The 22,173-nt window shown below is 51.9% G+C and overlaps 1 protein-coding gene across 3 annotated transcripts in view; it reads left to right on the top strand.

Annotated features, from left to right (window-relative positions):
* Window positions 1-22,173, top strand: part of MEGF11 (multiple EGF like domains 11) — a 342,902-nt gene that overhangs the window by 119,055 nt on the left and 201,674 nt on the right. For all 3 annotated transcript variants that reach the window (XM_073877220.1, XM_073877221.1, XM_073877219.1), the window contains exons 2-4: window positions 1,515-1,620; window positions 5,970-6,071; window positions 10,157-10,257. In XM_073877220.1, coding sequence (XP_073733321.1) covers window positions 1,523-1,620; window positions 5,970-6,071; window positions 10,157-10,257 — 301 coding nt within the window. In that variant the 5' untranslated portion in view covers window positions 1,515-1,522. The remainder of the gene's footprint in view (window positions 1-1,514; window positions 1,621-5,969; window positions 6,072-10,156; window positions 10,258-22,173) is intronic.

Here is a 22,173-nt window from a genome sequence, read left to right as displayed (position 1 = left end):
CTCAAACAGAAAAACCTCATTAATCATTAATTTGGATCCCTACAGTTATACAGAATTTGTAACAATTTGTTTATCTTTGAAGGAGCTGCTAAGAAAGAATTTAGTGAGGAAATTACTGGGGACGAGGAGGAGAGTATTTAACCTTTCACGAAGACAGGAGCTCTATTTAGCTTCCCTCTGGGTACCGATGGGGTGTGTGCGACATGCATGTCACTCTTGTCTGTCCCTGAGTGGAGTGAGTCCTTCCTCATCGGCAAGCTCAGGGCCAATGGACTGGATCCTCAACCATTTCAAACCTGGGGACCCCTTTCTGATGTCAAAATATTTTCTATATCATCCCCGCCCCCAATTATTAGAAGATGCATCTTTTATTTTTTATTATTATTTTTTTTAGAAGGTGCATCTTTTAGTGTAGCAGATTGAGAAGAAAAGCTACTCTGAATTCAGTAAAGCTTTTAAGCAAATCACAACAGCATCTGTGTACACATGAAAAATAGTGCTATCTTTCTGAGTCATGGTGTTATTCATTCTATAGCTGATGTTTGAGCACATGTGAATTCCAGCTCCCCTGGGCTATCCCCGCAGGTGGGAACCCTTGCACAGTTCTCTAAGTCTGTAGGACCACGGGGTCCTAGAGTTCCAGGGCAGGAAGGAGCCTAGGGGGTCACTGTGGTTACTCCCACCTTAATGATTCTCTGCCTCCATGAGGAGTCCTTTGTTGGGGGAGTCCTCAGTTTAGGGGACCAAGGGGGTTGACATGTGTGTAGGCACACTTGACACCTGCCATAAGCTGTCACTTCAGGGGCCTGGATCAAACTCTACAAGCTGCTTCCTCGAAGCCCCTCACCAGTCCTTCATCCCTCGGTGGGAGTGATGTGTGCATCAAGCTGGGTGTCAGTGACAGATATCCCATAGCAGCAAGAGAAGCAAGGTGCAGTCTTCTGGGTAGCCTGGAAGACTTTTCCCAGCTCAGCTTCCCCAGGGGCCACCAGACACCTTTCTTCCCTTTCTTTGTTGCAGGAAGTTGGGGAAGGGGAAAATGGATGTGCAAAGCACATCAGAGCTGAGGAGGAAGGGACCGAGGGGAAGACCCTGCACTTAAAGGTCAGGAGTTCTTGGTCCCAGCATGGGCTCAGGGGCCTGAGGACACCCTGATCTTACAGCCAAAAGTTGTGCATGTGGGCATTTTTCTGGGGAGAATTTCTTGAATTTGCATGAGATTCTCAAAGCAGTCCACAAGCCAACAAACTTTCAGAAGCCCTGGCCTGGAATACCAACTTTTCCCTGACTCAGGCTTCCCACTCCCCGGTTACTCAGAACTGGTGAAGTGTAGTCAAAGCCCACAAGTGTGAAATATCAAATGCTCATTACATGACGTTGGGGGCAAACTTAGTCTGTTGAGCGAGTCTGTTTTGCTGCCTCGTGTGAGAAGACTCAGTGGCGAACAGATGCCCGGGAAAACGGTCTGATTAATGACGCTGCTTCCTTTGTCCACCCCCACCCCCACCCGCCAGGGCCCGGGATGGCACTCTCCGTGACAGAACTCATTATCTTCTCCCTCCTGCAAACTGCCCTGTCCCTGAACCCCGAGGACCCCAACGTGTGCAGCCACTGGGAGAGGTAAGCTGTGGGTCTCGGGCGGCCAGGCGTTCCCTCAGGACCTGTCCCTGGGGCTTGGTATGGTTGGGACAAAAGCAGAGTCGGGAGGTACAGAAGCTGCCCACCGTGGGCCTGCAGTCCAGCTGGAGAAACAGCGCATGCACTGGAAGACAGGACCAAGCAGTGTCGATTCTGTCTACACTCGGGGCTGTGGGAGCTCCAGGCCGAGGGGCTTGACTTAAGTGATGCTGTCTGATAGTTTGCAAGGAATTCTGGTCTCTCCCTGCATTTGCCCTTCCTGGCCATTTTACAGATGAGGAAGTAGAGGCACAGAGGGGCTCAGTGCCCGCCCATAGCCAGGCGGGGGGTGGGGCGGGGGCAGCAAGTGTGGTCCAGATGTGCTCTTCTCCAAAACCGTGACACCTTGCCTGGTCCCCCAGGACTGGCATCAGTGTGGTGGCTTGCCTGTGCCGGGCGGCCGGCTGCCAGCCCCAGGGAGGACAGGTGAGGGACTCTGCTGCTTCCAGCCGGGGTGGGAGGGCCCCCCGGGGGAAGTACGGCCCGGGACCTTGGCAGAAGAGCTGGCTGCCTTCCGGCTGCCGCACTAGGTCCGCACTGGGTCCGTGGGGAATGGGCCAGGGCCCTGCAGACAGCCTGACTTTGAAGTACAAGGTTAAAGTATTGATTCTGGTGAGCAGAGAGATAGTGACCAGAGACCCAATCAGGAAAAGCGAATTAAACCCTGGAATTGATTGGTTATGCTGACCAGGACGACTCTGCCACTTAGATGTTAATACATCAAATGAATAAAATTAAGATGAGCTCCAGCGAGTGGGGCTCTCCGTGCTCTCTGCTTGTGAGGGGGAGTGTCCCGGCCCCACGGCAGGGCAAGGCGGCCCGCCCAGGCAGCACCAGGCCCTTCAGGGATGGGCTGGGGAAGCAGACGGACTGTGCCCCTGCTGGCATGGTCAGCATGGACTGGGCACGCTATGGGAGTCCCTACAGTCGGGGCGGGAGCAGAAGCTGGTGCTGTATCATGCCCCTTTTAGGGGAAGGGGGAAGAAGGCAAGACCTGTCAGGAGAAGACCTTTGTTCATTCCAGTCTGGATCTTGCCACCTGCTAGCTGTAAAGACTTGGGGGAAGTCTCTGAACTGCTTTGAGTTTGCTTCCATCTCTGTAGAGTGGGAAGAATAATTGCCCTGGCCTCCCAGGCTCGCAGGAGGATCAGGGTGCCAATGTCATGAAAGGGCTTTCAGGACTGTAAAGGTCAATTATGGTCTTTTCTTGTTTATACCTCTGGCTTTGCGGGAACTGTTTCTCACACACTTTAATGCACCTCAGGCTCACTGTAGGTGTGGATGAGAAACAGTCTCCTGGGTCCCAGCCCCAGAGACTCCGATGCTATAGGTCTAGGGTAGAGCCTAGGAATATGCATTTTTGATAAGCTTTCCGCATGACTCTTAGGTTACTCAGGCCCTTTGCCCCTTCTGGTCTTGGCGAATCGAAACCTTTATTTCCCAGAAGGTGAGAAAGCTGTCAGCTCAGATTGCACATTATTAGTATGTGGTACGTAGACTCCAGCATCAGTAGCCCCCCTACCATCCCCCATCCCAGCTGAGACACAGTTGCTTCCTGCCCACGGTCGTGCTATATCCCCGACCTCCAGAATACCCTCTCCCCGTCTGCCTTTCTCTGCCTTCCCCAGCTCCTCTGACCGGGCCCCTCTCCTCCAAGGAGCCTTCGCTGATGGCAGAGCCCTTCCTCACTTCCCTCTTCTCAGGGTCCCGACTGGATCACTTTGAACAGTGGATCAATTCAAACTCAAACCGAATTCTCTAATTTTCTAGACCTCCCCGATATCAATCAGTTTGGAATATGAAAATACTCTGAACGGAGCCTGCACTGAGCTGGCTGTCAGCTGAGGTGATCCTTTGACGGGAGGACAAGTACTGACCGTATAACTAAAGTGAAGTCGGGGGACCCCTGTGGCTTCTCCAGCCCCTAGGGAGGAGGCCTTGCAGGCAATGCCCCGCAACACCACGTGCCTTCTTCTTGGCTTGCCCACCTGAGCTCTGCTGCCAATGACACGTGGACAGATGTAGTCTGTGTCATTCCAGAAACAACGCTCCGGTCCCCAGAGACCGCTTAGGGAGAATTTCTCAGCCGGATTAGTGCTTGTGGCGGGCTCCCTGTTAATTATGCCCCTCCACCATCAAACCCAGTGGAAAGACCTCCCCTGGCTAATAAAGCCCAGCTCTACAAGATTAACCTGGTCCCTCATTAGCATGTTGGCAAGTGAGCGTGTTAAACCGACCAGCCATGAAACTGGGGGCACACCCTTCGCCCCAGAGACTTGGAGTTGATTCGAGGTCTCATTGCCAGACTTGCTCAGCCCAGGACACCCCTGCAGAGCCGGGACTGTCCCCCATGACACTCTCCTCACCCCTCTGTCGGGCTGGTGCCTCTTCTCTGAGCACCCGCTGTCTCTGTCAGGACTGGAAGGGGTGCCTGAGTCCCCCCCGAGTGCTTAACAAAGGCAGGGAGTCCATTCCGTGTGTGGGTCCTGCTCTTCTCTCCCCTACCACGGTCAGGGAGGAAATGGCCCCCAGTGCCAAGTGCAGGAGGTGAACCGCTGCGGTCGTATAATAATGGTGGCCAGCATCTATTCGGCACTGGGCACCCATTAAAAATTTTACACGTGTTATCTTGTGTTGAGCACTTTACATGTCTGTCTTCTCTTGCCTTATCTTCCCACCACCCTGAGAGGTGGACACTCTTATTGCCTTGCTGAATCCTTGCAATGACTGTGTGAAGTCCCTGGCAATTTTTGTCATGAATTTACAGGGGAGGAAAAGGAGGCTCCCATGAGTTAAGCAACATGTCTAAGGACATGCTGCGAATAGGTGACAGGGTTCACATGGGACCCAGATCTCATGCACTCTGAGCCGTTCATTCTCCTGCCCTAAGTGAGGTGTTCAGAAGCCGCGTGGAAACATAGGATCATGGACTCTGAGAGTCGGAAGGGGCCCCTTGGGAAGCCAGGGGTGGGTGTTGAGCTGCCTCGGTGTCCCCAAGCCTGGAGATGAAACCGGGCTTGGCCCATGTCTGCACAGACGTGTGCCTCTGACTCACATCTCCATTGTGCCGGCTGGTAGAGGCTCAGCAGGGACCCTCCTTACATCCTCAGTGCTTCAAAGAACCAGAATTTTCCAGCGCCCTGAGTCCCTGTGCCCTGCTGACTTCTCCGGGGCCCTCTTTCTGGATTCCAGATCTTTGACCTTTCAGGCATCAGAAAGCCTGCTGTGGACCCACTCGGGGAGCTGGCCTGCCCAGCCCCCTTGCAAGCAAACCAACAGTCTCCTCAGGCAAAGCAGACGGATTTTTAGAGCCTGGATCTGGCCATCTGGCCCAGGTCAGTGAGCCGTCTGGGGGGAAACAATGAGGAGTACCAACCTACAAAAAAATGAATTCCTGACATCTCAGCTGGGGCCCTCTCCCAGCCTGCATAGCAAGTGTGAATCTTCCCTTCAGCATCCTGGCTCGACTGCCTTCTCATACAAATCCGGCTGGGGGCGGGCAAGTAGAAAGGCTTATGGGTTAAGGCTGAGATCTTCCTCCCCAAGAGTTCTTCCCACTGTTCAGGTTTATAGCTAACGGACAGCATAACAAGATAGTACTTCGATTAGGAGTTCTGGGGCATGTCCTTGATGCTCCCCCAGCTATACTGGAGACAGAGCAGAAGGTAACTGGGGGACCTTGGGGAAGTCACTTATTCTTTCTTTTCTTCATTGTCCTTGTCTGTAAAATGAAGATAGCAATGCCACCAACCTTATAGGATTGTGAGGACTAAAATGGATTAAAACACTTAGCACAGGGCACTCAATAAATATCAGCAGTTAATTGGTACCGTGGGCAAGCTGGTCTCTCTGAGCCTTAGTTTCTTCATCTGTAAAATGGGACCACTTCATAAAACTGCTACAAGGATCAGCTTCCATATATATGCTTTGAAACCCATAAAAATCTGAACAAAGTATTTTAAAGCTTGTTGGCTCTGCCTTCCAGAGCCACATAGAATAAACCTAAACCCTCCCTTATTCATTCTCTGATAAATGAACAAATGATCTAGAATTTCAGAAAATGAGCTGGGCCAAAGGGCAGTAAGGGATATGTCTTGGATCCAGGCTGCGTCAGGGAGGTGTGAATGCTGAGGGCATCCAGGGCAGGAGGAGGGTAGTGGGGTGGGAGGAGGTTGGAGCCCCTGAATGCCTGGCTGCGGGCCTGGTTCCCCTGGGGAAGGAGCCCCCATCTTGAATATCAGCTCAGCCTCTCAAGTGCTGACCATAGCTTCTACCTCCTGTCCGGTTCTCAGCTATGCCATGACCGTCCAGGAATCATATGCACACCCCTTCGACCAGATCTACTACACGCGATGCACGGACATCCTCAACTGGTTCAAGTGCACCAGGCACCGGTGAGTACCTGATCTCGGGTGATGGTGCAGGGAGAATGTACTGGGCCCTCAGGACTCACCTTTGTGCCAGTTAGTAAAAGGCCCCTGGAGTAGCTGTAGGCAGTGCACTGCTTGTACCCCCTTGGTGCTCAGTCTTTACCCTGAACATCTGAGATGCTCTGCTGAGGGCTTCCTTCTGGCTAGAGAAGCTTATGGGCAGGGCGGGTCAGGAGTGCTGGAGAATTACTGCCCTTGGGGGCATCCCTCAGCCAGTGAGAAATGGGGAGTTGCTGGGTAAACCCCCCCCCCAGCTCCCTCACCCTGAGGGTAGAGGGGAGAACTCTGAGGAACATTCTACACATATCCCAGTGCACCGTGAATTGGCTGCCTTTTCTTCCCTGTCTGTTTTCCCCCCTCCCCTCCCAGCGCTTCCTTAGATTGCCTCTCCAATAAAATGCTTGTCCCTGAATCTTTGCCTCAGGGTCAGCGGGGGGACCTCTAACCTCAGGCAGATCCCTCAGAGCAGATGTAGCCCCATGGCAGGGCATCTGGCTTGGGGAACTGAGCACGGGAGAGAACTGGGCACCTTCTTGTCACCTTGGCCCGGCTGCCCATGGGAAGAGCTCAATCTAAATGACTGTGTGGGGGTCCCCTGCTCCCTTGTCTGCAGCCCTCCTGCAGATCATGCCATTCTCTCATGTTGCTGGGGGAGAGAGGAGAGGAAGGAAGAGAGAACACGTTTTATTGGATGACCCTGGGCAAACTGCTTTATTTGGGAATTCCCAGTGTGCTCATCAAACATACAATGATCTCTGCCCTACCTACTCACAGGGTCCATTGAGGTCAGGGATGAGAAAATGCTTTGAAAAGTGCAGGGGAAGACGGGGAAAAGCGAGCTATTAGATCTGAGCAAGGTGGCACTATTATTTGAGGGATGGAAACCAGCAGATGAAGGGTGGATGAGCGCATGAGGGGAAAGCCACCCATTAGGCCTCTTCCCTAGTCGCCGAGCATCCATGTTGGTTCCAGATTTCTTTGGCTTCCTCCACGGGGGCCTTGTCCCTCTTTGTGGTTTATGCCTGGATCGCGGTGGGTAGCAAGGTGGATGGGGAAACTTGCTCTATGCTGAAGTGCCAAAGTCCTGGTTTTCTTTGGGGTTTTGTTGGTAGGTTGCTGTGAGCATAGACATGATATAGCTGCTAATTCCAACGTCTGGGCCACTTCACGGTGGTCTTCATTCATTGTCTTTTCCTTTATGTAGGCAGTATTTTCCAGTTGCTTCTTGCATCTAGTAATTTTGAATTGTATTCTGGGCACTGTGAACAGCAGAGATTGTAGAGAATGAAATCTGTTACGTTCCTCCCGAGAGGATTGACTTGTTGTTGTTGTTTGTTTCAGCAATCAGTCAATCTGGCTGCATTCGACTTCCAGACTCTGAAAGTTCCATATTTTTAGCCTTAGTGGGACCGTGTGGGGTCTGCCCCCCACACATACCATTCAGGGGCCAGAAGTTTGGGCAGAGATTTTACAAAGAATATGGGACTTCCTCTTTGTGGCTCTCTCTTTTCTGGGGTTTCACTTTTCACTCTCAAATTGCTGGATCCACCCTGGACTTGTCTTGCAGTGCTTTAAGCCAGGAAGACTGTGTGTTTTCGATCTGAATTATAGCCAGCTGGAATATGGTTGATTGGGGCCTGCCCTTGAGCTGACCTTGTCCAGTGTCATTTCCTTCTCCGAATTTCTCTTTCCCTCCAGTATCCACCTTTGTTCCTTCTCTGGTGCCTTCTGGTAGTTGTGTTTTGTTTTTTGTTTTTGTTTTTGTTTTTTAATATTTCTCCCAGATTGTATAGTTGTTTGTAGGAACTTTGGTCCAACAGGAGCTACTCGGCCATGACCGCATCCCCTTCCCCTAGCTCTTGATTGTGAAATGAGGCGGTGGGATCAAATATCCCCTTCCAGCTTCCTTAGCTGTGCCACGTTGGCTGCCTGTGGCCCCGGTCAAAGGTGGAGGCAGAAATAGAGGTCCTGCTCCCTCCGTGAGCCCTGTCAGGCCCTGTGCCAGAGCCAAGTTTGCTCTGAGGTGTGGCTTTGTTGGGTACTCGGAGGCCGGGGCTGCCATCCATCAGCGCTGGGGGGAAGGTGAGTGAGTGGCTGCTTATTAAAATAGGCTGCCTTCCTGGAACATGAATTATTTTGCTAAATTACTGAGTTGCCTTGCAACTTTCCTGCTGACCTGGGGTATGCATGCTGACAGCCACACCATCAGTCTGCTTCAGTGTGGAATGTTTTATTTAAATGCAGCATCCTTTTCCTGACAGCCTGGCTCCTGGACCCTTCCCTCTGCTGCTCCCCACCCCAACGCTGGGAGCAAGCAAGGGTGGGAGAGCCAGAAGCAGCAGGAGACATCTCTCTCCTGGGAGGCTGCCATGGTGCCGAGACCACCCCTCCACTGGAAGGACTGGGGGATACCCCTGTGTGGTGGGACAACTGGGTTGGATGAACTCTGAGCCAACCCCGACTCTTCCTTTATCTGAGAGGTCCACGCCACCCCCAAAATTGCCAGGAGCTGCTTTCCTGTACCGGGGAAGGAGCTTCACTTTGAGGCTGGCTTACTTTTCATTATGGGCTTTTGACAAAGTAGAATGACCTTAGTTTATGACATTCCCAAATATCACGGATTTCCCTGGGGCCCTGCACTGTCATTTGTCATAAAGCGGGGGCTTTAAAGACTGGGAGGGCTGTGGGACTCCCTTCCCAAGTTGGCCTGACCCTCCACGAAAAGCAGGCTGTAGGCATCTCCCATGTCTGGTCCCCGCTGCTCTGCCCCCTGAGGAGGGGTCCTCAGGGCAGGCTCCCCTGGGGTGTGGGTGGGGATTGAAGGAGCTCTGGCTTCAAGGCCCAAAGACGGGGTTGAGTCCTTGTCATACATCATGACCTTGGGAAGTTAGTTCCTCTCTCTGTCCCTTAATGGCCTCTTCAATCTCTTCCATTTTGACTTTAGATGTGAGGAAGGGGTTTTGGCGTAACAATACCCCATCTTGATTTCCTCTTAAGGACTCGGTCCTCCCACCAGCCATTTACCTGGTCTTTCTCATTCACTATGGCCATCCCATATGGCCAGCCAGCCACCCTGTGGGGACTGGCACTGGACACTAGGTTAAGCCTAGTGGCTTTGAAATTAGAGTGACTTGGTTCAAATCTTGATTCTGAAGCTGATTCATTGTGTGACCTTGAGCAGGTCATTAACTTCTCTGAATATCAGTTTTCTCATCCACGAAACAGAAGAGGGGTTCATAAAGTAAGAATAAAAACTGTAAAAAGGAAATAAAACAAAGGTGACATAGTCCTGCTACCTGCCTCAGATAGAGAATGGAATGAGGTTGCGCCTAGAAATCTCTCTGGCACAGGATGAAGTGTCCATGCCTGTGCCAGCAGAAGGGCCACACTCCAGGTCTCCGATTCCCAGGCCAGAGCTGCTTCTGCTCCCTGGGCCTTATAGCTTCTTCCTATTGCAGAGCCAGGGGCTGGTTCTGAGCCTTCCCAGGGATGGCATGCGAAGCTCTTGCCCAGGACATGTTATTTTTGGCATGAGGGAGGTTAATCCACTCTCTGGGACTGAGTCAGACTCAGAGGGCCCTTTGCTGATCCTGTTTCAGTTCTCCAGATGGGTGGACTGAGTCCCTGGAGGCCGCGAGCAGCCTGCTCATTTGGGCAGTGGCCATGGCCACTCCCAGGGCCCAAGTCCAGTTCGGGTCCCCCCAGGAGCTCCCTAGGAGCTCCCCAGGGTCTGGAGGCTTTCAGGAGAAGCACCTGGTTACCTTCCACCGTCACCCCGGAAAGGATCTTCCTAAACCCTTCTCGGTATCACGCCGACGAGACGGGGGAAAGTAGGTGTAGCAAACGCCATGTCAGTAATACATTCTGCATCACAGTGGCCCAGATGCAGCCATCGATTTTTCTTTATTGTGTTCCTTCATATTCGAAGCTGCCATGCATTTTAAAGTAATTATTGAATGGCATCCTCAATATAGCTTAACACAAATATCATTCTAATGCGAGTGATTGATTTTCAATACTTTCAAGTGGCTTTCTCCCTTGTGCCTCAGGATCAGCTATAAGACGGCATATCGGCGTGGCCTCCGGACCATGTACCGGCGCAGGTCCCAGTGCTGCCCTGGCTACTACGAGAATGGGGACTTCTGCATACGTACGTAGGGGCTGCCTCCCTGGGGCGGGGAGGGAACCAAGGGGAAGGGAGGTAGGGGGCTGTCAGCCAGGCCCTGGGCAGCAGGCCTTGGCTGAGCTGAGGGCTCCAGAAATCCCTGCCTACTGGCAGCTCTGCGGGGATCAATGGGTCTGGTACAAGCACGTTCGCACAAATTTGTCCATCAGGTCGATCTCCTAAGAGGGTTGGATAGACGCCAGTCGGTTCTAGGCTTTGATGGGGTCAGGAGAGAAGTGGACACTTTCGGAGCGTGCTCTGAGGAGCTGTGGGGAGGAAGGGCTGAGTGCCTGGCACAGATCGGAAGGGCTCCAGAAGGCTTTGCTGGATGGAAGGAGACATGGATGGATAGAGGCTGGAAGGGAGGAAGGAAGGCAGGCTGGATCACTGGAGAGCAAGACTGTAGTACCGAGAAGGAGGGTAGGAAGAATAAGAGATCACAAGGGGCCGGTTCTAGGAAGTGGGAACATTTCCAAAAAGGGTCAGGAGACCTGAGGACACGGTGGGTGCGAGGGCTTAGTTTCTGGCAGCTGCAGGCCCTCTGGGTGGGAGGGCGGTGCTGTGCAGTGGGAGACACCCAGGAGTCTGCAGATCTGGGTTCTGGTCCCAGCTTCCCGGAGATGTGGCTTTGGGCAAGTCATTTAACCTTTCAGGGAGAATGACTGTAGGGTTAGAGTCTGTTAGAGTCCAACGGACTCTTTCCCACCACCTCTGACAGGTGCAATGGGGCCAGTATGGGGTGCTCCAGTGGGCAGTAGAGTTTTGCCACAACTGTGGAGAGTGTCAGAGAAACTGGGACCCCCCCCCATTAATGACAGAGGGGAATCCACCCCCATAGCTTCTGCCTCTTCATTTGGAGGCAAATTTGGAGAGTGATTTTCCTTGTTAGCATTCTCCTTGCCCTTTGGGTGGGTAGAGTGAGCCAGCACCAGAGAGCCGATTTGGGCAGGGTGGGCGTTAGTGTTGGGAATGAAATGACAATTTTCCCCTCCTGATGTTACATGTCCCCTCTCGCTGGAGAAGCTCGATCCTAATTGCATTACAGGAGTGAATGAAAAATGCTCACACAAATGGGTTCCGTAGTGATGGTTTTGCAGGAAACATACAAAGATACGCACGCAAAGCCATCCCCAAAAGGCTGTGTCTCAGGAGCGGGGCAGAGGACTGGACTGGGACAAGGCATTGGCCAACGCCTCACCTGGGATGGAGCTCCTACGGGGACCTGGGTGTAGAAGTGAGATCAAGACCAAGGTTTTACTGCTGCTGTCTGCCCAGAGGAGAGTGAGAGCCAGGCGTGGGGTGTGACCCAGGACTCACAAAGCCCGAGCAGAATGGATGTGAGCGGCCCTTCAGGGCTCGGGGCGCAAGGATGGACTCGGGGAAATGATAAAGGGAATTCAGCTGTCAGCACAGGGCTCCAGGAACAGAGGAGCACATTCTTTTTCTAATTTCCATCAGTGATTCTTGGTAGAGCTCTTGGAAAATGAAGAGCAGGGCAGAAGCACTAAGTGTCCCGATTGCACAGACCCAGTCTTATAATCTCCCACCTACTCCTTATGTCACAGCCGTGGGCCAGCACCCCTCTGGGAAGCCAGCCAGAAAAGCCAATTTTAGGACTGAGGGCTCCTCCTGAAGGGGGACAGGAGTTTCAGCAGTGAGATGGGTCACTGTGGCATGCGGGGTGCTGGTAGTGATGACCCAGGGGGGCAAGAGTCCCATAGGTCTGGGTTTGAGTCTCAGTTCTGTCCCCCCCAACTTCTTCCTCTTTATGCTCATCCTTATGGTCTTCAGAGCACACCCCCCACACGAGGCACTGTTCTGATCACTTTATATACATGAATGCATCAGCTCCTCAGAACAGCCCTCTGAAGTAGGTACCCTGATCTCTCCCATTTTATAGATGGAGAAACTGAGTCACAGAGTGATTAAGTGACTTGACCAGGATCATACAGCTAGAAAGTGGTAGAACTGGGATTTGAACCTAGGCTCTCTGGCTCTGGAGTCTGCTCTGACCCACTTAGATGGGCTGCTTCTCTCTCCATGAGCCTAGGCAAAATGCCGCCTCTTGGTACCTCAGTTTCCTTTCATGTAAAATGGGGATAGTAATAGATATCACCAGACACAGTGTAGGGGCTTAATAAATGCCAGCTTCCTACTCCATGACTTTGGGTCTTACCATTTTTCACTCTTGGCTTTTGTTTTAATTTTTTGCACCTCCATGGACCCTGTCCCTGGGAAAATGCACATGACATATATAACCCCCCCCACACACACACACAGCTCTTTGCACACAGTTTCAGTGGGTCCATGGAGCCCTCAAATCCCTTACAGAGTCTTTGGACCCACAGTAAATCATTTCTGCCATATTTCATGTTTATGTACACTGTTCCTTGTCGACTTGTTTCCTACTCAGTGCTGGGGACATAGACACACACGAGGAACAGTTGCTACCTCGAGGAGCTTGCGGCCTAGTGGAAAGAGATGGTCTGGTACATGGATACCTGCCCCCAGAGTTACAGATGCTTCAGTGGGCATCTTCATAAAGTAGGGCAGAGTAGAACGGAGAGATGTCTTCTTCAGCCATGCCCACTTGTCGGGTATTAATGAGGAATCAGCTTTAGGGGAGTCTGGGTGGCTCAGTCGGTTCAGCATCTGCCTTCAGCTCAGGTCATGATCCCGGGGTCCTGGGATCGAGCCTCACATCAGGCTCCGGGCTCAGCGGGAAGCCTGCTTTCCCTCTCCCTCTGCCGCTACCCCTGCTTGTGCTCTCTCTCTTTCAAATAAATAAGCAAAGTCTTAAAAAAAAAAATGAATCAGCTCTAGACAGAAGACTGAAGGGGGAAACCCTTGAAGGGTTTTCAACCCAGTATTTATTAGATGCCCGCTGTGGCCCACCCGCAGTGCTATGCCTTGGGATATAGGAGAGGTGTTAGGAATAGCTCTTGCCCTCGTGGAACTCATGGTCTTGTTGGGAAGGCCAGGCCACACGCAGAAAAACCCTGTGGATAACAGCCAGAGGCGAGTGTGTGAAAGAACACAGATGGGACATGCGAGGCTGGAGACAGCCCTGTGACCTGCTCTCCCTCGGGGGGCTTCGGAGGGCTTTGGGCTGGATGGAATGGTGTCTTTGGGCATGGATGGAACAGGGAACCCCATCAACAAAGACGGGGAGGCGGCTGGCCTGACCGTGGGGGCAGATCTGGGCTGGGAGGCTGGTTGGCTGTGAGGCAGTTACTCATTTCCCTGGGGCTGCCATTTCAAGCCGCACAGCCTGGCTGGCTTAATCCATAGGAGTGTACTGTGTAACCGCACTGGAGGCTCGAAGTCCAAATCAGGATGTCAGCAAGATTGGTTTCTTCTGCTCTAGGCCTCTGCCCTTGCTTCTGGTAGCTCCATGGCTCGAGGCGCCGGAACTCCATTCTTCACACGGCCTTCTCCTGATAATGTTTGTCTGTCTCCAGGTTTTCCCTTTGTATAGGGACACCCTTCAGACTGGATTAGAGCCCACCCTAATGACCTCATTTGAACTTGATTACCTCTAATAAGACCCTATCTCCAAATAAGGTCAGATTCTGGAGAATTGGGGATTAGGACTTGAACATATGAATTTTAGGGGGACACAATGGAGCCCATGAACAGGTGAGTGTTGGCCATTGCTAGCGTTCTCTTGTTCCTGCTTATTGTAATGGGAAGAAAGGAAGGGGACCGGCCAGGCTTTGTCAGCTGTCCAGGAGTGAGTGGAGACCCCAGAGTCAGGGATCTTGTGTGAGGGATGGTGCCCAGGGTGCTGGGTGCCAGATGAGAGCTTGCAAAACCAGAGGCTTTCAGGAATTGATGCCCTGTGGCCCCTCCCCGTCCACTTCTTCTCCACCCCTTGGGAGCCAGAGAACCTCCAGGTTCACCAGAACCTGGTGAGAACCCATCTGATGCCAAGAGTCCTCAGGACCGTGCACAGGAACATCTGTGCTCTGGGGCAGGGGACATCATCCTCCCTCCAGAACCACCTTCTGGAGCCCATTTCTTAGCAGATACTAGAAGGACACTGGCCTGGAGTAAAAGCCTTGGCTGACTCTGCTATCAACTTGCTGTGCAATCTTGGGCAAGTCCCTTTGCCTCTCTGGACCCACTGTGGCATAGGATGGATCATCCCTGTGCGTGGAAGGAGTAAGATAAAACAATGAGTGAGTGTGTCCTGGGGTGCATAGAGCTCGATACAGATGCAGACTCCTCTTTGTGCCATTTTCCCTGCCCCAGAACTGCCGTCCTTATCCCAGAGCCCTTGGCAGCCCTTCTAGAACCTTCTGCACCAGAACTGCCCACCCCCTCCGTTAGCTGCCGATACAGCTGAGTCCTAGCTCCTCTTGGTCACCCAGGCATCAAATATTTCCTGAGGATCACCGGGCACAAACACAGTTCTCTTTCTTTCTCCTTTCTTGGGAGATAGGGCAGTGAGCATCTTTGCCTGATCAGCATCTTTGAGCTGATTTTGTCACTTACACAGTGGGGTTTGCGGTATTTCAGCAAACTGCTCTTTGAAAATATTAGGTGCTATCGGACTGGATGGGTTTGGTTACGATGCTGTAACAAACAACACCCAAATCCTGGTGGCTTAAAAGAATAGTTTTAGCCCTTGTTCATTTGACATGTCTGTCCTCTGCCAGGACCCAGGCTGTTGGAGCAGGGGGCTCTGGAGTGTTGCTGGTTGCTGTAGCACAGAAAAGAGGGCTTGAAGTATTGAAAGCAGAGGGCCAAAGTATTTAGTGAGCACTATCAATGCTTAGCACCACACAGATGCCATGGTAATCACAATTCACAATTCACTCAAATGTATTATCGAGCACCTGATTACTTAATATAAGAATCACCTGGAAGACGTGTTCTAACTTCCGACACAGACTACTGAGCCCCAGCATCAGTCTCAGATTCAGAAGACTTGGGGAGGGGACTGGAGAATGTGCATTTTTTTTAAAAAAAAGATTTATTTATTTATTTGAGAGAGAGAAAAAGGAAAAAGGACAAGCAGGGGGAAGGGGCAGAGGGAGAGAGAGAAGCAGACTCCCCGATGAGCAGAGAGCCTGACATCGATCCCAGGACCCCAGGATCATGACCTAAGCCGAAGGCAGATGCTTAACCGACTGAGCCGCCCAGGCGCCCTGGAGAATGTGCATTTCTAACAAGTTCCCAGGTGATGCTCATGCTGCTGCATTGGGAACCACGCTTTGAAAGCCACTGGGCTACCTACTGCTGAGGTTACACAGCATGATGCCTAACAGGGGCATCCTGTTGGTATTCAAGGCCTCTCCTGATGGGCAAGAGGAGAGTGCCTGCTTCAGAGCAGCCAGCAACGAGGGGGAATTAATCTGTGCAATCCCCCATCTCCTTTTTCCTTTTGGTGGGGGAGGCAATGCCCCCGGACTTCCTGGAGGGGTCATCTAGCCCTTCCAGGGGCTGCTTGGAATGCTAGAGCGCTGCGTGTGGTTTTCATCCAAATGGAGAAGTGGAGGGATTAGCCAGCAGCTCCAGGTATGTGGCCTGGGGGTAGGGGAAGGGGTTGCTCAGCATCCCGGCAGGGGGACTGCGCAGGCCCAGTGGCGTCGGTATGAACCGCCCGGGGATGGCTAAGGGGGAGCCAGCAGCTGACAATCGGGGAGACTGGCCGCACTGAGGGCACCTGAGTGGTGCCTAAGACTGAACTCCAGCAAAGTCCTCACACCATTTTTGGGATTTAGGTACCCCTGTCTTATTATCACCGTTGTTTTATGTGGTGGATGGCTATTTAAATGTAAATTTAGCTCATGTTTCCTGATTTGCTTGCTCTTCACCTCTCTTGCGTCTCACTCCTTTCTAGATTCGGCCTCGTTCTTCTTGAAGGGCCACGTTCAGTAGTTTTTCCTGGGAGGGTCCACGAGCAATCGCCTCTCTTACGCTTCGCTCGTCGGAAAATGCCAGATTTTATTTTGTTGTTTAGATTTTATTTCATAATCATAATCTTAACTGCAATCCAGCTAGACTTGGAGGTGAAAATGCCTTCATTTTACCCTCACTCTTGAATGGTGCTTTCGCTGCCTGTGGAATTGTAGGTTTTCAGTGATTTTTCCCTCAGGGCGTGAGAATGTTTTTCTGTTGTGTTCCGGAATTTGTCATTGCACACGTTGCCGTTTTCCCAGCATGTGTCTGGGTGTGGAGTCGTTTTCATTCACACTGTTTGCTCCTCAGAGGCTATACATCTCCTTCAAGCAAAGGATTCATGTGCTTTATCAGTTCTGGAAAATTCTCAGCCATGTCTCCTCTAATATCTCCTGTCCTTCATTTGCTCAGTTTTCTCCTATTGAAGCTCCAAAATGTTGGAGACTCGTTTCACTCCCTCTCCTAGGCTCTCATGTTTCATCTCTGTATCTCTCCATGCTGTATCTTGGAGATTTTCCTCAGATCCATTTTTCAAATCCTTTAGCTCTGCTAACTAACCTGTTTGTTGAGGTCTTAATTTCAACAACGGCATGTTTCATTCCTAGGAGGTCTGTTGGTCCTTCTTCAGATCCAAGGGTTTCCTTTTTTATTTCATTTTTTCTCTGTAGTGTCCTGTTCTTTCATTATGAATTCTAATCCTTCAATGATTGCTTTAGTTATTTCAAACATATTTCTCTTATAGTCTCATGGTTTTATCTGGAGCTATTAGTTCTATATGGTCAAGATAATTCTATCTTGAGTCCATGATTTTGGTTGACTCAGGTTCCTAGAGTATCAGTTCTGTGTGTGGACACTGCTGATTCTCCCTTGTGATGGATTATTTCCCTGTATCAGTCATAATTTCTTTTTTCTTTTTCTTTATCACTGTGAACGCTTGAGCTTTTTGCCTCCTCCCCCAAGCCCTGGGGTGTGCGCGTGCCCCACACACCAATTCTGCGTTTTCTTATTAGGCACACTAACGGTTTTTAGTGGCTCATGACCCGTCTTTGCATTGATAACTTGGTTTGGGATTCCACACTGAGGCTAGAACTGTGGCAGAGGCTTAGGTTTGTTTGTTTGTTTGTTTTCTTTTTCCTTTAAAAAAAATGATGTGAAGTTCACATGATGCAGTAGTAACCGTTTTGAAGCATACACTTCGTGGCGTTTAGCACACTGACAGTGTTGTGCTCCTGTCTGTCTAGCCCTAAATGGTTTTCATCACCCCTGAAGGAGACCCTTGGACCCTTGAAACAGTGACTCCCCATTCCCCCCTCCTGGTTTTTGTTTCTTGTGGAAGACTTTTTACTCGTGCAGAATGCCTTATTTTTCACTTGGCTGGTGGCGCACTTTCAAGTTTCTCCTACATGGAGCCGGCATCTCCCAAAGCCACATCTGACCCTGTGTGGCTGTTAAACCCCAGGCTCCTAGCTGGGGCTGGGGGCAGCAGCTGGCTAGGTCCCCTGTTCCCCGGGCTAGCTTAGCTTTAGCATCTGCCCTTCTGTACCTCCTATAAACCGCCCGCTTTTTCTTACACTTGGGCATTTACCTTTGTCTCGTTAGAGCTCAGTCAGATATCTATTTTATTTTTTATTTTTTTATTATACTTTGGGAGCATTTTTGTAGCAGAAGGGGCTACATTCACACTTTCTCCATGTCACCGGAACTCCATGCCCCTGTTTTATAGTGAGCCGTGTGGTGGGGGGCTTCATAACCAGACCCAGTGACATTTAGTTCAATGCTTTCTTGGACTGATGGCTAACTTCCAACAACACTGATAAAACAACATAACATCTGGCGGTTGACCTGTCACCTTCCCATACAGTCTATTACTTGCTCCTCACAGACTGGTGGAGGGTCAGACGGGCCTGGCATGGCAGTGGAAACGGATGCCAGGGCAGCCCAAGTCCCTTTTCTGGTGGAGAAGGGCAGCCCAGGAACTGAGATCTGTGCTACCTTCAGGCCTACCCTTGCCCTCCTGCAGCGGGTCCCCTCTCGGCGGGAGGGACCTGTGGCCAGAAGAGGGAAGTGGGGTCGGACAAGAGGGCGGGTGAAAAGGTTTGTAGGGAGAGGAAGGGCCAGAAGCCAAACTGGTTTGATTTCAAAAGTTTGCTAAGCTAGGTCACAATAGGTGCCAGGATCGAGGTAGGGAATGGGAGATTGCTCTGTGTGTGTGTGTGTGTGTGTGTGTGTGTGTGTGTGTGTGTGTACGTGTACACGCAGAGCTGTAGGACTTGTCTGAAAGTCAGCCTCTCCTCGTAGCTACTACGTAAAATAATTCCCTCCTGACCCTCTAGGAGGCTCCCCGAGGGATGCTGTCAGCTGCCAGCCCCAGAACCTGTGCTGATGCTGCTCCCCCGGGTCACCAGCACCTGGTGCTGAGCCTTGCTGCCTGGAACAACATTCATCCTTCCATCTGTCCATCCATCCATCAACATTTATTTGCTCTCTATGCCTTGAAGGCACTGCTGAGCCCTGGGGATAGAGAGATGAATAAGAAGCATAGAATCTAGTGGGAAATATATATATTTTAAAAATTCCAACATAACATGATAAGCACACTTTAAATAAGTAGGCAAGGAAACGGGGGTGTCACCAGGCTGGTGGAGGTGGCCTGTAGGGGGGGAATGGCTGTTCAGCTGCCCCAACACGTCCTCACCGAGTGGCCAGAGTTGGTGCAGCCACAATGATCTCAGCTCCAGTCTCATGGGCTTAGAACATTGATTTAGGACGCCCAGAGTGGCTGAGCTCCAGCTGGTGATTCACACTGACCAGACTCATAAGGTACTGATCTTGTCCACCTGTTAGCACTTTTCAGGCCCTCATAAATTATTGTTGAGCAAGTAATTCATGGTAACAGCACCAAGGCCCAGCGGCTTCTCTGGACACCTAGCCTGTTAGCACCTAGTTTAGATTCCTCTGATTTTGCTCTAGAGTACCACTTGTCTGAGGGCCACATAGCCCCTGTCACTCCGTCCCATTGGTTGTGATGGGGCCTCGCCTGTCCATCTCTCCCACTCAAAAGTGAGTTCCCAAAGCTGAGGGACCATGTCTCCTACCTAGTGGGTTATTCCCAAGGCCAGGCACAGTGCCAGGCCCTCAGTGCTGAATAATTACTAAATGAGTGAGAAAGAAAATGCATGAATAGAATAGACTCAGACCCCCAGCATTGAGAGACCTCTCTGGGAGAAGTAATCGTAACACTGTCTGGGGAATTACGGGGCAAAGTTGGGGGGGGTGGGGATCAAAAAAGACTTCATTGTTTTTTTAAGATTTTATTTGAGAGAGAGTGAGCACAAGCATGAATGGGGGAGAGGGGCAGAGGCGAGGGAGAAGCGGACTCCCCACTGAGCAGAGAGCCCAATGTGGGGCTCAATCCCAGGACCCCCAGATCATGACCTGAGCCGAAGGCAGACCTTTAACCACCTGAGCCACCCAGGCGCCCGGTGCAGCCCCGCGAAGAAAAGACTTCTTGAAGGAGGTTAGTTTTGAGCAGAATCTCAACGGTGAGTATGGAACTTGCCAGAAGGGCAGGAGATGGGCATCGATTAAGACAGACCCTGCATTTTCAAGCCGTTCTTTGCCCTGGGCGACTGTCCCTGAGCACGTTATTTTGCTTCTCTCTGCCTCGGTATTGTCATCTGTAAACTAAGGGCTGTATGAGGTACCTGCTGCTCTAGGCTGTTGTGAGGACGAAATGAGTTACCACTAGGAAAGCATTCAGACAGAAGCGGGCACGTCGTGAGGGCTCAGTAAATGGTAGCTACTGCCGTTTGTGTTCTGTTTGTGAGGAGGGCACTTTGTGGCAGAGGGGCCAGTGTGAGCAGAGTTGGGGGGGTGGGCAGAGTGGATGGGCGCAGGGCAGCGCCAGCAGGCCTCCGTGGCCGGAGCTCGGGGAGTGTGGAGGTGGTGCTTGGAAGGGCTGGGTGGGGGTGGGCCTGGACCTCAGCACCACACCAAGGATCCTGGACAATCTCAGGAGGGCGCTGAAGGGTGAAAGCAGCCAGTGACACACTCACGGTGGTGCCAGGGGGCAGCAGCAAGGAGGGATTGTCGAAGGGGCGAAAGCTCAATCAGGAGGTGCGTGGGGCCGTGGACGGCCGTGCTCAGGCACCCTGGTCAGGAGGACCCGGGAGACCGGGGGTCTGGCTGGCTGCATTTTGCTGGCCTAGCCCTGAAGTCCTCCGCTAGGCCTTTCCCCCACCTGCAGTGAGTGCCAGCAGGGTCCTGTGTGCTGACGCAGCCGTGGAAGGATCGAGGCGCTGCTGCTTAATTACCAGCTGCAGCTGTAATGAAACCTCAGCTATCCGGACTGGGCAGCCTCTGAGCGGAAGCCTCCGTTAGCGGCTGGGCAGCTAGGCGTTTATGTAAAGCCCCCTTCCTGAGTGTCCTGGGCCAGGTAAAGCCTGGGAAGGAGCTCACCTGTCCCCAGCCTGACTCCCTGTTTCTCTACGGAGACTTCCCAAAGGCCCCACTTTCCGTCTTCTGATTTCCCTCAATATCTGTGGGATGCCAGCCCTGATTTCTGGTCCTTGTTGGGTGTGTTGGCTGCTTCTCCGATGTTCTCACGGTGGCCGTGAGATCAGCCCCGGCTGATTTCCATCCATCTCCTCCCTCCCTCCTCCATGCTGGCCTCCTTGCTCTTCTGCGTCTGCCCCACTGCAGGGCTCAGGAAACCCTGGGCCTTATTTCACTCCGTCTCTTTTCAAAAGCCATATTGTCTGAGTCCTTCCTGACCACCCTATCTGAAATAGCAGTCCCCCCACCATCTTTCTGTACCCCCTATCCTGTTTTGTTAATTAGCGCTATTGCTACCTGACACAGAGATGTAGACCGTGTATGTTTTTATTTTTTGTCTCCCCAGCTAGATAATCTGCTCAGTAGGGACAGAGGATTTTGATTTGTTCCTAGCTGATATCCTTACGCTTAGAACAGAACCTGGCGTATAGTAGGTGTTCAATAAATGACGAATGAATGAATGAACAAATGAGCTATAAGCTCCTCAGGGCAGGAGCACCCTTTCATAAACACACCGTTGTATGATCTACAGTGGCTCACAGTGTACCACACAGAGTAGGGGCTCAGAAAATAATGATCAGCTACCACCAATCCATTCCACGTCTGCCCTGCCCACGCCCAGAGTTTTGATCCCTCCTTCCCGTGCCCCCCACTACTGCTTACTTCAAATCAGGCCCCTGCATACTGAGATTCCTCATTCTGTATCTTGCTCTCTGGGGTCCCATTGTGGTCTCTGGTCCTTTCTGCCCCAGCCAGGCTCCTGAATTCTCCACAGTCTCCCTCTGGGACTTCATACCAGCTGCCCCTGCTCTTGGAACCCCTGGTCCTGCTTTGTGTAGCAGCTCTTGGAGACTCAGTGCAGGGCCGCATGGTCTCTGGGGAGCCCCACCTGACACCTCCCTCTCCTCTCCCAATCCCGATCTCAGCCCCGTTCACCCCCACCTGCCCTTCCGATCTCTCTCTCCCTGGACAGTGAGCTCTTTGACAGCCATGGCCGTGGGACCCCTCTGTATCCCTAGCACCCACCACAGGGCCCAGCATGGACACATGCTTTCTGTAGAGCCTTATTGACTAGAAGAAGGCCATGTGGGCTGCCTTTTCCTGGGGACCCTCAAAGGACACCCACAGAAGCGGTCTCTGGGTGGGACCCTGAGATCCCAGAGTAGAGGGTGGCCTGCCTCAGATAGGGTCCTTGTCCCCATTTCCTCTCCTCCTCCTTGGGTTCCCAGAGCCCCCGAGTTCTGGTGTCTGGGCCCAGTGTCACCCATGTGTTACAAAGAGCCTGGGGACCCTGCTCTGGGGCTCTGCAAGGACTTAGCCCACTGTCTCAGAACCCAGGAGGCTAACTCTCTGGGTTGGAGCTGAGCTTCCAAGACATGAGAAAGCAAAATTCCTCATGCAGTGCCTCCTGGTTTGTCAAGCTCCTTCTTCCCTCCTGGT

This window comes from Callorhinus ursinus, unplaced genomic scaffold (assembly GCF_003265705.2).
Source record: "Callorhinus ursinus isolate GAN/ISIS: 27379988/994484 unplaced genomic scaffold, GSC_fseal_2.0 scaffold25, whole genome shotgun sequence".
Classification (NCBI taxonomy): domain Eukaryota; kingdom Metazoa; phylum Chordata; class Mammalia; order Carnivora; family Otariidae; genus Callorhinus; species Callorhinus ursinus.
Note: the sequence above shows the minus strand (reverse complement) of the source record. Positions and strands in the feature narration are given on the sequence as shown.